Source organism: Dasypus novemcinctus, chromosome 15 (assembly GCF_030445035.2).
Source record: "Dasypus novemcinctus isolate mDasNov1 chromosome 15, mDasNov1.1.hap2, whole genome shotgun sequence".
In the NCBI taxonomy this organism is placed as follows: Eukaryota; Metazoa; Chordata; class Mammalia; order Cingulata; family Dasypodidae; genus Dasypus; species Dasypus novemcinctus.
The window spans coordinates 20,165,142-20,183,465 of NC_080687.1; the positions used below are offsets into that span (position 1 = coordinate 20,165,142).

At 49.7% G+C, this 18,324-nt stretch overlaps 1 protein-coding gene across 30 annotated transcripts in view; it reads right to left on the reverse strand.

The window, feature by feature from the left end:
• Nucleotides 1-18,324, reverse strand: part of MCF2L (MCF.2 cell line derived transforming sequence like) — a 370,234-nt gene that overhangs the window by 71,344 nt on the left and 280,566 nt on the right. For 28 of the 30 annotated variants that reach the window (XM_058276391.2, XM_058276395.2, XM_058276390.2 and 25 more), the window contains one exon: nucleotides 3,740-3,830. In XM_058276391.2, coding sequence (XP_058132374.1) covers nucleotides 3,740-3,830 — 91 coding nt within the window. Of the gene's footprint in view, nucleotides 1-3,739; nucleotides 3,831-4,249; nucleotides 4,530-18,324 lie in introns of those variants that run through there. The other 2 variants (XM_058276396.1, XM_004450733.4) reach the window with 1 other exon arrangement.

Sequence of the window (18,324 nt, forward strand, 5' to 3'; positions counted from 1 at the left end):
CCTCCAGTGTCTTACTTTTCTATTCCAGTTCAAGCTGAAAGCATCCAGAAAGAAAAAAGAACACCCCAGATCAGGAACACTCAGCTCAGGAGATAGCACATATGGTGCCCCAAAATAGCCCCATAATTACAGTGCATTATGTAAGTGCTGAATCTCACTTGAGTAGCCAAACACATTTAGACATAAATACAAGCCTCTTTACCACCGGCTTGCTCTGTAGCGTTCTGCAGCCAACTGTGACCCAGGTGCTCGGGTTGCATTGGTCATGCTGGAGCGTCAGCACCTTTTTGGAAATCCTCTCAAGGGCTCTTGTGCTGGCCGCAGCTGACACTAAGTGGCAGAGTCATCCAAAGGTACCTTGGATGAAAATGGAGCCCTGCTACGGTCTGCAGTCTAGATGTGCCACCCAGGGTAAGGGTACAGTGCGTTGGCATGCGCCCCCTTCCCAATTTCCTGAGCATCAGGGGTGGGAGTGCCATCTCTGAACACTCCACCCAGGCCACCCTGGGGGAGTCACTGTTCGTCTGCCCTCCACAGGTAGCATGCAGCACACAGACAAATCCTGCTTGCTCCGTCCCACCTCCAGTCCGCAGAACCCATCCCGTCCCCACCGCAGGGGAGTTAGGTCTCCATCACCTCTTACACAGACCTTCCACGACCTTCCTGGACTGCTGGGCATCTTGGCCCAGTGTCGCATCCACTGCCGTCTGCTGTGCTCTTGGCTTTGCCCGGGTCACTTTCCTGCCTCGGCAGGATTGCCAGGACGAGGACGAGCATGGCCCTATACTGAGAATGCCTCCCCCCCTCCCCTGGTCCCCACGCCTCCTTGACCTTTTCCTTTGTTTCTTCCAAAGTGGTCTTAATATCAACTGAAGATCCTGAGCCTAGCTCCCAGTCTCTCCTGGGTCCCCTCCAAGGACTGCAATTAGTGTCTACCTCTAGAAGATCAAGCTCCCTTCTTCGTGAAGTTCTACAAACAATTGTTGAGCACGTCCCAGGTGCTGGGGGGTCTGAGAAGATGGAGACACCCTCTCACAGCGATCCCTGTCTAGACTGGGAAATGGACACATGCACAAAGAATGGCAACGGTGTGATTCGTGGCTTACTGATATCTCTACACTCACTTCTTAATTCTGTCCCAGATACCTCTCCTATATGTTTATCTCCTTCCTAACCCCACAACATACTATCAAAAGTCTACAGCTCCCACTTGGCTGGATTCTTCTTGGCCAACTCCCCCCCCCTTATGTTTCCAATATATAGTGGCTGGAAAACATGTATGCCTATGGCATAAGAATGCATGCAAAAATTAAAATTCAAACACTAATATTTCAATAGTGATTTTTACAAAACAAATTTTTAAAAATGAGCCAGTTTGTTTCAGAAAACCCATTTGATCATAAATTCAGTGTGGAATGAAACCACATGTATACTTGGAAACTCAGTCTCAACACCTACATCATGTGGAGATCTACCATACCCTATATCTTGGAGGGTGGGATCATAGGATTATTATTTTTTTAATAATTTCTTAAAAACAACCATGCATTTGGGAAACCTGTTGTCATCTAACCCAGAAATGACTGATGAACTCAACAGACATTTATTGTGAACTTGTCATGCCTGGGCTAGATGTGGGCAAAACAGAGATAAAGAGAACCCAGTCTTGCCTTTAAGAAACTCATAGAGTACAAAAAATAGTAGCTGTTTACTATGGCACAGGCTTTTGTAAAGGCAGAAGCAAAGTAGAGTCTCTAGGATTAGAGACACAGCCTCTGTCCAGAAGAACTGAGGAAGGTTTCCCAGAGGAGGTGGCAGTGGAGTAGGGTGTGGAGGATCCTAGACATTTCCTCTTGGGTGACGGGCATTCTAGGTGTCGGAAGTGTGTGCAGAGGGGCAGAGAAGTACTTTCACGAAATGATGAGAAGATACAAAAGGACCTCAGGAACAAAATGTGAGTGCCCAGGTCGTTCTGGAGGCCCCAGGATGTCACAGCAAAGAGGCTGACCTCTATACTCTATGCCATACATTAAAAAAAAAATTCAGTAGTAGATGAATGCAAAAGAACTTACATGATTTTCATTTAAAAATGTGTTGTTATAACAATATTATCTTTATTTTCATATTATCTTTATTTTTTTTTAACAAAGACAAACTTGACTGATACTTGGTATCCAATGAAGGACTAATTTATTGATCCAAGAAATAGTTGCTGTAAGTCTATTGTGTGCCTGACACCGTGGGTTCTTAAAATTTTAATTTTTAATGCTGCCTGCAATGAGGCCTTATGCAAAATCATTTTAAAATTTAAAATAATTAAATGGACACCTTGGCTATTAACTGATGCTGATTTACCAAACTTTTAAAATTCCGGAGGATTTCAAAACAGAGGGAATTTGATTATGTAACATGCCTACTTCTTTTATAACATTCTTTGGTGTGCTGATTTATTTCTGAAAAACGATGGAATTGGAAGTGGAGGACAGGTTGGGACAGAAGATTAGGAGTGGAGAAGCAAGTGAGGTGAGAGGACTGAACTTCAGAAAGACAGGATGAGGTAGCAGCAGCTAGAGCAGGTAAGAGCAACAGTCAGGGCAGATACTGGACCTTGAATTATTGTTAAAGACAAAACAATGAGTCGACACGTAGGGAAAGGGATTCATTCTTCCTCCATATCCTGTACCTTGACCCTGCCTCTGCTCCTTGGGGAGTTCCAAGATGGTTTTGAACGTTAAGACCCAAAGGGCTTAAGGGAATTTTACTTCCTGGGGGGGGGGCGGGTAAGTTTTCAAGGAACGCTTTAGAGCGGTTGCACCATCCCAGCTCAGGACTGGCGTGTCCCACGGCTCGGGAGCACCCTGCTTGCAGACCTCTAGCTCTGTGGGGTTCCAACCCAAGAGGCAGAGAAGGCGAAGGTGGGGGGACCTCGGACGGGCGAGAAGTGCTACCAGCCCACATCCAGTGCTAGGGCGGAGGTGGCAGCAACAGACTAAAATAAGATTCGGGGGCTCTCAGCTGACTTAATCTCTTCCCTCTTAAATTGCTACTGCAGGCTAAAAAAAGGAAAAGAAAACCAGCTAATTTTTTTGATATGGAGGGCAGCACACAGAAAATGCAAGCTAACTCTACAGCTATAAGGACAAAATCCTTGGGATGAGGATGACTAAATTCAAGAACGGCTTACTAAGGAAGGCCAGTGTGTCTTATTTAGTCTTCAGACTCATGAATAAATAGCTTTATTTGGAAAGGAAAAAGTCACTTAGAAAAAGCCAATACATAATTTCAAACTTGTAGCCTGGAGATTAACATCCTGCTTATTCATAATTTTTGTGCCGCATTTATGAGTGCATAAATAGTAAAATTTGGGGAAACAGAAATTAACAGGCTGTCCCAGTAAGATGAAATTGCTTGCAAGTTATAACAGGCCCCTTAAGAGTTAGTCTATCTGAGAAAACAAAGAAGTCTGCAGTAGCTCTTCAAGGAACCCAAGGAAATTTAGGGACTGAAGTGTCCCCTTTGCGTCCACTCCACCCCTGCGGAGCTGGTGCTCCGTGCTGCACTCCACAGCACAGCTCCGTGCTCTCATCCCTCAAGCAGGAACCCAACCAGAACCAAACTGCTGCAGAACTGTAAAGAGGAAACCACAGCTGGGTGGCTAGCAGGGAAACGCTGCAGTCACTTAGCCCCGGAGAAGGTTGGTGCGACTTTCCCAGAGCCTCCAGGGGCACAGGGCACTTACTGCTATTCGCAGGACTGACGCCTTCACTGAGGTCCATTTGTCTTGCCTTCGGTCTATGACAAGGATAAATCCAATTCCAGCATCTTGTAAGCTACAACAAGGAGGAAACAGATCTGTAATTAATGCACTCAGGTAAGAATACAGGGTTTTCATCACTTAATCACTAAGAAAGGCTGATAATAAAATGACTCCTCTCATAATCCTTATGCCATTCCTGCATCGCAAAGTAAAATGCATGCCAAGCAAGCGTGTTAGCAGACTGCAGCAATTCTGTTAGGGTCCTGCCCCACTCGGGCAATTTTCGGAGCTTGTGCTGATCTAAAGATGCACAGCTATTTTTTGGGTGTCACTCATTTCCCAGCCTAAGCACTTCACAATTCAAAGATCCGGACAAAACCCATCTTTCCTGGTGCTCAGCAAAATTGATATTCCACGTTAGGAGCCAAGTCATTTTCCTTTTCTGGTTGACCAGCTGTTTATACCCTCCAAAACAAGTTTTATGATCCGTACGTCTCATCAGTCCCGGCATCCGAGGTCCCCGCGTTCTTCGGGGTTAAAAAATCGCTCTGGATGGCATGGTGACAACAACTTTGGGGAAAAATCCCGGAGGCTTCCGCAGGCTCACGAGCATCTGCTGGAAAGGAGGTGTAAGATAGAGCTCTTTGCAACAGCAACATCTGTGATAAGGATAACACTTGAGTAGTTGTATAATGATGACCTCCGTCCTCCGGCTTAGCTTGACGGCAGGAGCCTGAGTCACAGTGTAGAGACGGAGAGGTCTGCTTCTGTTGGATCATTTCACGTCCAAGCCAATTGTGTAATGCCAGCAGCTGCCTGCCAGCCAATCCACGGCAGAAATGAGAAAGGCAAGCTCCAGGGCACTGCCTTGAATTGCTAATTTCCAAATCTCTGCATATATCTGTAAGTGAGCCATTTCTGGGCTTGAATGAAAATCAGAATTAGATGGAACACATATCAATTACATAGGCTGTGAAAGTACTCTGCTTCCTGTAAACATTATGTAATAAAGCCAGAGCTATAGTATCTGAGATCCTGAGTCTCAAATATTTTTTTTTTTTTAAAAGATGTATTTATTTTATTTATTTCTCTCCCCTTCCTCCCTGCCCCGGTTGTCTGTTTCTGTGTCTATTTGCTGCATCTGTTGTTGTCAGCGGAACGGGAATCTGTGTTTCTTTTTGTTGCATCATCTTGCTGCGTCAGCTCTCCGTGTGTGCGGCACCATTCCTGGGCAGGCTGCACTTTCTTTTGTGCTGGGCAGCTCTCCTTACGGGGTGCACTCCTTGAGCGTGGGGCTCCCCTACGCGGGGGACACCCCTGCGTGGCAGGGCACTCCTTGAGTGCATCAACACTGTGCATGGGCCAGCTCCACACAGGTCAAGGAGGCCCGGGGTTTGAACCGCGGACCTCCCATGTGGTAGACGGACGCCCTAACCACTGGGCCAAGTCCGCTTCCCCTGAGTCTCAAATTTAATGAGGGTGATGGCAACGTACAGAACATGCATCTGTGTGGATGTGTGCTGTTGATCCTGTGTTCATATCCATATTGGATAATGAATGACTCCATAGGTTTAGAGTGATTGGGCTCAATAACTATTTCTGGCTAAATGCGCAAATAAACATCAGTTTTTATTCAAAATAGCCTCTCTGCTGTTGGTAGTCGAGAGCCCGTGCACACATGGTAGGAGCTCAGTGATTCAACTTCATAGCTGGGTGAGGTGCTGCAAACAGAATGGTCTTTTTTTTTGTCTTTATTTTTTTAATATTACATTCAAAAATATGAGGTCCCCATATACCCCCCACCCCTGTCACCTCACTCCTCCCCCCATAACAACAACCTCCTCCATCATCGTAAGACATTCATTGCATTTGGTGAATACACCTCTGGGCATCGCTGCACCTCATGGTCAATGGTCCACACCATAGCCTACACTCTCCCACAGTCCACCCAGTGGGCCATGGGAGGACACACAATGTCCGGTATCTGTCCCTGAAGCACCACCCAGGACAACTCCAAGTCCCGAAAATGCCCCCACATCTCATCTCTTTCTCCCATTCCCCACACCCAGCAGCCACCATGGCCACCTTCTCCACACCAATACCACATTTTCTTCGATTACTAATCACAATAGTTCATGAACAGAATATCAGTAAGTCCACTCTAATCCATACTCTATTCCTCCATCCTGTGGACCTTGGAATGGTTGTGTCCACTCCACATCTATGTCAAGAGGGGGCTTAGATTCTACATGGAGGCTGGATGCAATCCTCCTGCTTTCAGTCGTAGGCACTCTTGTCTCCCTGGTGTTCCAGAATGGTCTTTTGACCTGGCTTAGTTCTTATGGAAATAAGGTTTTTTTAAGTTATAAAAATATATATATGCCAACACTTCCCTGTTTACTTCTTGGATTTGCAACTGAAGTTTACAGAAGGTTCAGGAAATCGTATTGCCTGTGCAGAGAAACAAACCCTATTAAACGTTCCCGCAGCACTCCATGCTTCTCTTTCAGAGCACTGTGCACACGAGAGTGTTTCTGCAAATTACCTGCTGTATGTCGGAGTGTATGTGCCCAGAACAGAGGATTCACACCTGCCTTGCTCCCCCTTGGGTCCCGGTGCCCAACCCAGGGCTTTAAACGGAGCAGGTGCTCTCCACAGATTTGCTGGCACCTTGCCAGACAGCCTCATTCAGGCTGGGGGTGTGTGAAATAGCTGAGACGGTACCAGTAACCCCAGGCCTCTGGCCGCGGGAGAGGCCTTGAGCTCCTCGGTGCCCGCCAGGTACGTGCTCTTTCCAGGTGGCCCTACGCAGGCTTTTGCTTACGTTGCTCTTACCACCGGTTTGGGGCAACTCCAATCCTGCTTCCCCAGCCGCGGCCACGCCAGCCAGGGCTCAGCTCGAGGCCCGAGGCCTGGGCCGGGAGGGGCAACATCTCAGGTCCAGTGACAGGCGCCCAGTTGGGGTGGGACGACCCGCCCCCAGCCACAGGAGGTACCGGGTTACAGGCCACGTGGCGGTGTCGGCAGTGGTCCAGGCCTCAAAGTCTGCTCCAATCTCAGAAGTGCCGTAGCCCACGGGACTACCGCAGGATCTCCTAAGCCTCCCCAGCTCCCTCCATCACCGCGGGTTTGTCTCCTTTCAGTTCTCAGCTGCGAGCCCGTCCCTGAGCGGGCACTCCACTGCCACGGGAAGCTGACACTTCTAGAGTGCAAGGGAGAAGGACGGGCCCGGGGCTGCTGTGACGTTGACTGAGCAGGGAACCACCGGGCCCACAGGGGCCAGGAAAGGACTTTCCAAGGCAAAAGGAGCCATCTGAGCAACGCCCCCAAGCTGCCAATCTGCACGGTGGGAGAAACCCACCGCCAAGGGCACGCGTGCCAGGGACATGGGCGTGCGCTGCCTGTGTGGGCAGGCGTGACGCGGCTCAGCAGCCGTGAGCAGGGACCTGGGATGGACTCTTGGCAGGGTCTCTATGAACAGAGGATGCCTCGGCGCCTCCGCTTCCTTCTGCAAAAACGGGAGGAGTAACGGTATCTACCTGATGGGCTGGCTGGGGGCGGTCAATGAGTTGATAGATGTAAATGCGTGATGCGTGTTTGCCCCGCTAAGTGCGTACAGATGTTCTCTTACTAAGATTATTTCCCACGGCGATAGTCCTTTGGATGGCATCGAGCCCGTACTCAGTTTCTCCCATTTTCCCTGAAATGGAGCTTTGGTGACGGTGCCACCATGGGCCAGGCACTGGACTAAATTCTCATCTACTTTTCACGTAGTCCTCATAACGACCCAGGAGGGAGGCACTACCGTACTATCATTTCCATCAGCAGAGAGAGGGAGACTGAGCACAGAGAGGTTACATCACTTGCCCAAAGCCACACAGCCACACAGCCACACAGTAAGCGTGGGGTAGACCAGGGAACCCAGGTGGCCGGGCGCGCAGGGCCTTGCTCTCAACCGCTGTGCACTGCCTCCGGGACCAGGTTTTTAAGAAACCTGTGGACTGATGTCCCTCGCCCTCCCCACCCCATCCGGGGTTCCCCTCGGGGCCGGCCTGTGCCATGAGATGCGCTTGGCGTCTTCCGACTCCCTGCGCCGCACCAGGATGTGGGAGCACTGGGTACCGCGTGGCACCCATCACCGGGGCAGATGGTGGGCACCCACACGCCATGGGACCTGGGCCTTGCTCTGCGTGGTGCCCCTGAGCCAAGACGCCTTCCTCAGGACGAGGGCAGAGAAGACCCTCGTGGGCTCCCAATGGCCCCCTCCCCAGATCGTCCAGGTTCACGAACCGTCTCTTCTCCTACCACATTTTGGGACAACTGATCCAGAAGATGCAAACTATTACAAAGAAAAGCAAAGCGACTTGCAGCAATGGACAGAAACATTCAACAACTCCTTTCTATCCAGACTGATGTAAGTTTCGTAGGAGCCAGGGCCACGTCATTTGCCGCTGTCGCCCATGGAGCCCGGGCACGGGGGTTGTTGAACAGCGGTCTCACCCACACCCCTACCCTGCTTAAGGCAAGCGTTCTAGGATTAGCTCAGATGAGGGGTGACCCTGGCTCCTGGAGCTCGGGGACCCCGTCCCTGCTCCTTCCATGCGGTGGGTGTTCATTTTGGTTGTAGAAAGAAACCATCCCTTAGTGGAACAAGCCTTGGGTGTAAACAGGAAAACAAATAACTCAGAAACTGGCAGCCCACTCCAGAAATGTCCCCCCGCCCCCCACCCCTGGGGCATGAACATGGCCCTGTAGACACACTGATGTCGCTCGGGCAGCCCTCCAACTTCACAACAGCTGGCTGCGGAGTGGTCGCCCTGGCAGGCTGCCCCTGCAGCTGAAGTTGAGGCCGATGAGCTCACGTTTGGCCCAAATAAGCAAAAAAAAAAAAAAAAAAGGCACAGAGGTCTCGTAAACTCTGCCTGACATTTACCACTTCCTCGGTGCCTTCTCTAACAGTTCAGGGATCACTTGCCTCGGGGCATATAGGTCACCTTATCTCACCTGGATGGCCCCACCAGCCCCTGGGGCTGACCTCATGTTGTAGGGTGAGAGCAGGGAGAGGCAAGAGAACAGTCTGGAATCCAGGGCTGGGCCATTCTTTGCCAGTGAGGTTTGCAGCCATCTAGCATCACGGTTTTCTATTTCCTGGTAGGCTTGCATCTTGTTCTATGAGTTTAGTGGGGGAATGAGGAAGACTCACTTTCCCACCTGTTCAGACCCAATTCATCACAGAGCTGGGGAAACCAGAGAAGCAAACAAAATCGTGACAGTCAGAGAAGGAAGAGCATCAGTAGAGAGAAGAGGCAGTGGTGGGGATTATTTAGAGATAGAGAGGTCACGGTGCAGGCATCAAGGGAGTGAGTGAAGGCAGGGATAAGTAGGCAACATCAAAGAAGACCTACCAAAGTCTGTGCTTCCTGAACTGCAGCATGCAATCAAGTCAACTGCTTGTGAAAATGCAGATTCTGATTCAGTAGGTCTGGGATGGTGCCCAGGATTCTGTATTTCTAACAAGCTCCCGGATGAGGAGGAGGCTGCTTGGTTCAAGGACCACACCTTGAGCAGTAGATACTGCAGATGAACCTTTAGATCTTGTGACCAGGGGAGAGGTGTGAAGCCTGGGTGAGTGCACTTCTCTCCCAGGTGAGCGGCCCTGGAGGGGATCTCTGGAACAAAAAGGATGGCTGTGCCCTCAGGAAAAACAAAACAAAACAAAAACACACAGAAAAACTCCACTCCCTGTAATTGGTATTTAGGTTGTCTCAACCCTTCTTGCGTAGAACATATAGAATGTAAACTCTTTTTCTTGAAGTGGATTGTCCTTTTGTTCAATTATAACATACATACAGAAAGAGTACACATAGCATAAGCCATATAACTAGCACACAGATCAAGAAACAGATTGTTCCCACCTCCCCAGAAGCCTTCTCAAATGACTGTCACCAATCCCCTCCACCTCCATCTTCAGATAACCACTATCCTGAATTTTATCACCATGAATTCGTTTTGCCTGTTTTTTAAAAAATTTGAATAAAAATATTTTATTTTGGAAGGGCAAGGAACACCAGCAGGGGAGGAAGGAGGTGGAAGAAAGGAAATGGAAAGCAGTCAAGTTTTGCCTGTTTTTGAACTTGATCTAAATGGAAATATATAATATGTGCTTTTTTGTGGCTGGTTTTATTCAACATTGTTTGTGAGAGTCATGCACATTGGTCCAGGTAGCAGCATTCATGCACCCTCAGTGCTGTTATGATATACACGGACAGCAAAATAGGATACAGTGGACATCTGGGCTGTTTCTTCTATTAGTGGACATTTGGGCTGTTTCCAGTTGGGTCCTATTTTAAGTGCCAGAGAATGAACATTCTTCTGCATGTCATATAGTACACATAATACACATTGCTCTCAGGTGTACTCTTTAGGAGTAGAATTGTTGTATCATTTGGCATTTATGTAGATATTGAGAAACAAATTATATTCCCACCAGCAATGTGTGAGATTTCCAGTTACTCCACATCTTTGCTGGCACTTGATACCATCAGTTTAATTTTAGTCATTATTTTAGGTACATAGTGGTATCTTGCTGTGGCTTTAATTTCCATTTCCCTAAGGCTCATATGTTGATTGGCCATTTGTGACCATTCTTATTTTGTGAAATGCCAGTTAAGTCTTTTGGCTGTTTTTCTATTATGTTCTCTTTTTCTTTTTGATTTGAATGTAGTTCTTTATATGCTCTGGAAACAAATTTTTCATTGGAACTATGTATTGCAAATATCTGCTTTCATTTTATGGTGTATTTTGATGATGAGAGAGACTTAATTTTGAGGCAGCCCAAATTACTCATCTTTTCCTTAATAACAGCTTTTGAGTCTTCTTTAAGAAAATTTTGCTTATCCCAAGGTAGACATTTCCCATGTTTATCTAGAAGCATTATTATTTACCTTCCACTTTTAAACCTGTAATTTATCAGAATTAATTTTTTATATTGTTATGAGGCAGGGGTCAAAATACATAATCTTCCATATGGACAAGCCAACTAACTCCAAACCACTCATTGAGAAGGTCATTCTTTGCCCCATACTAGAGTGGCAAGTTTGTCAAGTCCCTGCATACATGTGGGTCTCTTTCTGGATTCTATATTCTGTTCTATTGATCTTTTGTCTATACTATAAGTCTTGAATACTGTAACCTTATAGTAAGTCTTAATATCTGCTAGTAATAGTCTTCTGACTTTGTTCGTCAAGATTGGGTTGGCTGTTCCCGATGTTCTGCATTGACATATAAATTTTTTAATCAGCTTATCAATTTCCACAGCAAAAACCTTGCTGGGATTTTGACTGGGATTACATTCAATCTACATGTCAATTTGGGGAGAATTGATATCTGATCATCTTTTAATCCATGAACTTAGTATATGCCTCCATTTATTTAGGTTATTTTAATTTTTCTCAATAATGGTTTGTAGTTTTCTGTCTCGAGGTCTTGCACATCTTCTACTAGATTTATTCCCATGTATTTAATTTATTCATGCAATCATAAGTGGTACTCCTTTATACATTTCATTTTCAAATTATTTATTGCTGACATATACAAATATGATTAAATCTTTATATCTTGACCCTGTGGTCACTGATTTTGCTCAATTCACCTACTAAGTCTGATAGTTAGACCATAAGTTAGTTTGGATTTTCCTCATACAAAATCATATTGTCTACAAACAGTGACAATTTTATTTATTTCTGCTTTGATCCTTGTAACTTTTTTCCTTTTCCTTGTCTTATTGCACTGGCTAGTACCTCCAAGTACAATATTCAATAGAAATGATAATCACATTCCTGACCTCAGAGCAAAGCTTTCAATACTTCACTATTGAAAGCAGAAAGTTGGGCCCACCTCAATGAGCTTCCAGAATTTTACTCCTTAGGTCCTGGCTGCATTCAGGGCCCCATCCCTGAATATTCTCATGCAGTGAGTCTAGAGTGGGGTCAAGGGATCTATAATTTTAAGACGTTCCTCTTGCTATTTGAAACAAGAAAATAATACAGGGAGAGAAGAGAAAATGATTGAGAGCAGAAACATGAGGTACTCCAACGTTAAGAACTCTGGCAGAGGAGGAGGAACCACCAAGGAGCAGCCTGTGAGGCAGGAGGGAAATCAGAAGAAAGTGAGTTCCCAGAAGCCGGGAAAGGAGAGTGGTTCAAGAAGAAGGGGGAGGTCAACCCTGCCAAAAGCTGCTAAAAGGCAGGTACAGTGAGGAAAAGGATGCGCTGGATTTGCTGAGCGTGGGCCTGCAGGAACCCTTAAAGGAGCTGATTCAGGAAAGTGGTGGGGATGAAAGCCTGACTAGATTGAAGGAGGAGAGGGAATGAAGGAAGTGAGTTCAGACAACCCTTCAGAGAGGGGAAGAGAGAAATGAGGGCAGTACTGGAGGGGGGTGAAGGGTTCCTGGAGGGCAATTAAAGGATGAGTGACACTGAGACATGTTTCTGTGCCTATGAGAATGATCCAATTGAAAGAAGGAACTCGGAGATGCCGGAGAGAAAGGAGGTAACTGTTGGAGTCAAGCCTTGAAAAAGCCAAAGAGGCTAAGATCTTCAGGCTCAGGTAGCAGAGGTTGTTCCTATTTCTTCCCCTGTAGCTGGATGGGAGGTAGAAGGAATGGCACAGGTGAAAGTGGCAGAGGAAGGAGCGGTACTCTCACGTGACAGCATCTTCTTTATGAACTATAGGGTGACGTCATCCACGGAAACTGTGGAGGGGAGGGATGAGGACATGTTGGATATTTGAGGAGGGGGAAAACTGTGAAAGAGCAGCTCTCTTCAAGGGGGGCAACATTAGTAGGGAAATGTAGTAGGATCGCCTGACATCACGGAGTACCTTTTTGAAGTCTACAGTCGTAAATTTGAAGTTTAGTAAGAAGGCCGTGTGCTTTTCTTCCCCATTTTTGATTGCTGTGGTGCAGGCTCAGAGTAAGCTGTAAGCTGGGCTTCACAAGGGATGGTTTTATGATGGGAGGGGAAAGAGGCAAGGGGGTGGCTATAATGCTGGACCAGGGAAGCTGCGGAAAGGGAGGAGGAAAGTGAGAGGAAGAAGGCAAGGAAGAACGGACAGCAAAAAAGTAGTAGAATCAACAGGCTCCAGGCTTGTGGTTGAAGAGATATTCAGGTACACGTCTTAGAGCAGGAGGATGCCATAGAGGACCTGCCAGAACTTTCAGAGGTGCTCTGAGGGTGACTGATGATAATAAGCCAAGGGTCTGGTTAGTGGAGCTTTTAAGGCCAACTGAAGAAAGATCCAAGGGGAGGAGGGTAGGTGGCTGGTAGGAGAGTGGGGAGAGGTGCAAATCTGATGATGCGCTTGAAGGAGGAAAGGCTGTTTGGAAGAAGTCGTGAAGAACAAGGAGGGCACCTACCTGTTCTCCAGGCTCCAGGGTGACTGGGGAATGGGAGAAGACACAGCCTCCTCTCAAAAGGGACAGAAGAGGAGGGGTCCCCACGAACAGCTGGATTCAATTAGAGCCGAGAAAGGACAGTCCACAAAGTGCTTGAGGACAAGGGACAGCGACTCCCAGGGGACACAGTCGAAGGGAGGGAGGGGCGGGGGTTGGGGGTCACAGTCAGATCAGGGGCCGAGCAGAGCAGCACGGGAAGCTCCTAGGCACTCTGCAGCGGGGCTGTGAAGCAGATGGCGCCGGTCACCTCCCTTCGTGCCCAAGTCACCGACTCCCGCTACACCCCCACACCTGCCCTCAGGCTTGGCAGCATCGGCACCCCCGGCATCCCTGCCTCTAAGGTCCTGAGCACTGTCCCTTTTCCTATCCTGATTGCAGTTTCCTTCTCAAGGAGGCAGGACTTTTCAGAACACAGAAGCAGGAAGGGCAGTTTTCTGCTGGCAACTGCGTTCTGAGTCCTGCAATGGAAACCCCGCCGAAGCTTCGGTGCACAGAGGAAGGAGGTGCAGGGCTGCCTCGGTCAACTGCCCACGTCTGTCCGACCATAAAACTCATCCACATTTGCAAAAGAATAGCAATATAAAAAGGACGCTTAATTGTCTCAGTTAAGACCCTCCGGTTGCAAATAGCAAAATAGTAAATCAACTTATGGAAAAAAAAAGATGCCCTGGGACTGGTGAGCAGGAGGGAGGCTGAAAAAGGACTATCTTTCTGTCTTTCATTGTGTTCTAGGTGGACGGCCCCTGGCGGCACACAACAAGATGCTGCAAAGGGTGTCTACTAAAATAATAACCACCAACCTGCTCCATTCGTGGGACGCCAACAGAGTGGCTTCTGTCTGAAAATGCACGACCTTAGGGCATCCTCCGGTTCGGCAGCTGTCGGCCATCTCACAAGTCCTCCCTCCGATAGCAGCGAACAAGCCCTGACCACCGGGCATCGTTCCGACCCCTCTACATGGCTTCCCTCACCTAATCCTCACCCCAGAGCACCTATGAGGCAGGTCGTAGCTTCCCATTCCACACAGGTGGAAACTGAGGTACAGAGAAGCTAAAAGAGCGCACCCAAGGCCAGCAGCTAAGGAGCAGGCGTGCTGGGACTCGAGCCCCTGCACTCCGGCCCTGGGCTCTGCCTCGTGCCGACACTGCAGCAGGAGAACAAAGTCACCACCCTCTAAGGCACCGTCCGGCGGAGAGACGAACCTGCTCGGGGGTCATTTCAGGGCAGGAGTGGGGGCACTTGGGGTCATAGAGACGGTAGCAGGTCACGAGAGGCGTCCTGGTAGGGGGCCTGAGTGGCACCCTGGTGGCAGGTGACCAAGGACCTGCCGAGGCAAAGGCAGGAGGCAGGGGTGGTGGGACGGAGACACACAGCAGCCATCAGTGTGGGCAGTCAGGCTCAGGCAGAAAGTGCCAAGCAGACTGGGGGCCCCTGTGTGCCACATGTGTCATCTGGGCTGGGAAAGACCACTGGGAAATATTTCTGTGGTTTTAAAACGAAAACGTCTGATCTCACTTGAGTAGGATCACTTCTTATGTTTCATGACAAAGTTTAAGTGTAAAAACGCACGATTTTATATTATGTATTAGTTACAGGAACAAACGAAAATCACCAGTGGAAGTGCGGTGACAGGTCAAAAAGTGTGGGCGGCAGATGCCGGCAGAATTTTCTGAACTGGAGTTGGTCGATGGCGCCATCTAGTGGTCCCAGATGAAAACCACATGTGGACTAAAGAAAGCTCTAGTGTGCTTTATTTTGCAAATGATGGTGGAGCAATCTGCAGTCTTTAAAGTGCTTAACAGGAAGGGGCTGTGGCTCAATCGATTGAGCTCTCCCCTGCCACATGGGAGGCCCGGCCCAATAAGAAAGACAAGCAAGACAGCGAGCTGATGCGGTAAGAGACACACAATGGAAAACATAATGAGAGACCCAACAAAGCAGGGAGCAGAGGTGGCTCAAGCGATTAGGCGCCTCCCTCCCACATGGCAGGTCCCAGGTTCAGTTCTGTTGCCTCCTAAATAAAAGACAACCAGCAAACCACAAACAGATTCAGCAAATGCGAACAACAGGGGGTGGGGAGAAATAAGTAAATAAAATAAATCTTTTTAAAAAATAAAGTGCTTGAACGGCAGCAATAATGAGTTCACACAGCAGCCACCACATTCCCCTCCTGTTCCTCCTGGGACCAGTGGTATCATGTGCACCAGCAGCCTGCTAGGATCTGGGCAAAGTGGCCTGTGGGCATCCTGCGCAGTATAAAGGGTATGGAACCCGTGAGGATGCTAAACTTAGCAGCCAGGTGTGCCTGTCTGGTATTGAAACCACCACCATAACAAAACAGGATGATGGGATGCTCTTAAGAAATCCCTTCCTTTGGGGCAATTCCCTTAGAACGTGGAGGGGCATTTCTCTTCTCCTGATGGTTGACACCCTGCTGGTCCTGGGGATCTCAGCCTGGGACCCCCGAAAGGAGCCCTGAGAGGTTGCCCTGGACGCCCAGGGGTGGTGCAGGCCCGCTCCCCTCACACGCTTAGAAGACTCTGGAAATGTGGAGACGGTAGCAGGTAGGGGTGGGGAGGGCGGGGCAGGGAACGAGAGCAGCAGAGCCGGCGGGACCCCCTCACGACAGAGACACAGCATGTTTCACAGAATCTACTTGTAAGAAAAGGCGACTCTACGGCTCCCCACCCAGGCTCGCCTCACCGCCCACCGCTCCCCTTGGGCTGGGGGTGGCGGGTGCAAGCTGAGGCCTCCAGTCTCTCTAAGTCAGCTGAGCTAAAGGCTCGGGGACCTCAGCGCCGCAAGCGGGCTCTCATTTGCCACTGCTCGCCCTCGCCTGGCACCGGGTGAGGAGGACCAGGGAGAGAATTCTCAGGAAAAAAAGACCACAGTAAACCTGCTGTTACGGAGTGCCCATTGGGTCCAGCCCTTTGCCATTCTTGGGAAATGATGAAACACCAAGGAATTAGAGATTTCACTGCCTGAAAGAAGCCGAGATGATTTAGTTCAGCATGTTCACTGGAGAGACCCAAAGACGCAGAGCTGCTGGTGGGAAGAAAACAGCCTCGACCCCTTACCCACCTCCCGTAATAGGGGATATAGCCCCTTAGCAGGGGATGCAGCCTCGACCCCTTACCCACCTCCCCTAATAGGGGATACAGCCCCTTAGCAGGGGACGCAGCCTCGACCCCTTACCCACCTCCCCTAATAGGGGTTACAGCCCCTTAGCAGGGGACGCAGCCTTGACCCCTTACCCACCTCCCCTAATAGGGGATACAGCCCCTTAGCAGGGGACGCAGCCTCGACCCCTTACCCACCTCCCCTAACCCGCCACCCTGCCTCGTGTCCTCCGCAGGGTGTAAGGAAATCTTTCTGGTGCATAGATTTCTGCTTCCCTGTTAATGTTCTTTTGTCCCAGAAGCCTGTGACCTCCCAGGCCCTCACTGCCCCTTCCCGAGAAGGACTCCACTGAGAGCTTGGTCGTCACTGACCCCGACCGAAACCCGCCACGGCAGCCACCTGGGCTCCTTGCTTCCCTTGTCAAGGGAAACATTAGGAACTCCGTCTCCCCCACGGAATAAATGAATGCAGGATTGAGCCAAAGCTCTGAGATTCCTCCCCAAAGGCAGCCCGATCTGCAGAGCACATCCTGACTGGCAAACCTCACTCTTCCACCGTGCAGCCCTGACACCTGACCCCGGGCCTGCTTTCCAGCCCGCATCTTCCCTTTTCCAGACGAAAGTCCGCCGAGCGCCTCATCACCACGGTCCTGGGCTGTGGGCCGAGCACCCTGGAGTCTTTGCCCCTCCCGTGCTGACTCCAGCCAGCTTCTCATCCCGTTTCTCTCACGTCCATGCCCGGTCAATCAAGTAAGGGACCCCAGCAAAGCCCTTCGGCCAGCTCACATGTTGGCTCAATCTTTCTTCCACCTTTAGCAAAACTATCTTCTTCATGCGGTTAGAATTATCCTTTAAGGAAGAGTAAACTTCTTCCTACTGCCCCTTCGGAAAATTTAAAGCTCCCAGTGGAGTAAAATAAATGCACGTGCATGAATCAGGCTCTGCCCAGAAGCAATGCCCTTGACTTGATTTTCTCTCCCCGGGAGCCCCGGCGCTGCGCTCCAGGGTGAGCACCCTGTGCCCTGCGTGCACAGCCGTGGCCAGGGAGCAGTGCCCTCCTCCACTAGTGCCTGTACTTTGGCTCTGAATGTTCTTGCAGTTCCAGAAGGTGCTCGCGGGAAGGACATCCGGCTCCGAACACCCTGCATCGGTCAGCCCAGAAAAGGCAGGGACACTGGCGACTGCAAGGGTGGATGCAGACCCCAAAGGCTAAATTAGGCTACCCCTGCCTGGAGGAGGTATTTTCTGGAATGTAAATAACAGTGGTCATTGAATCCACGGAGTCTTGATTATCATGGGAAACGGGACGCCATCAGGTGTAAGACAAGGAAGGAAGTGGTCAGGGGCAGTACAGAGAAACTAGTATCTTCACACTCACCGTGCTCACTCTCTTCTAAAGTCCTGCTTTTCATGCTGATTAGCTGGGAGAAGTTACAAGGTCTCTTCCTGGGGACCCGGACCAGCATCCCTCCCGTGATGAAGCGCCTGTGAACTGTCATTTAGCAGGGCAGGGACCAGGTGGGGACTTGGCTGCTGGGGAAGGGGGCCTCTGCCAGTCCTGGGCTGGGTCTGGGGAGGGGGGCAGCTGCGTGGGCTGCAGGCGTGGTTGCTGGGACGCTCCCTGCCAGCTGAGGCAGGGAGCAGGCAGAGCTTGAGGCTCCGTGCGCCGCCCCATGCGTGGCAGGGTCCCAGGGGGTAGGAGAGAAGACCTAACCTCGTGGGAAGAGCTGGCAAGATGTCAGGGCCCTGGCCCGGCCAGGTACACTAGGGAGGTGGGCAGGGCTGCGCGGGCAGCTGCGTGGGCAGTGGAGGCCAAGCGAGCAGCGACAGGTTCGCGTCCGCGGCAAGAAGGAGCAAGGGCAGCTGCAGCTGGGGTGGGGACCAGCAGCCGGAAGCTCCGTCAGCAGCAGCAGAGGTTTGGGGGCCACGGGGCTCTGGGGCTTCAGTCTACCACTCCCATCCCTTCCCAGGCTTCACCCGAGTTTCATTTCTTT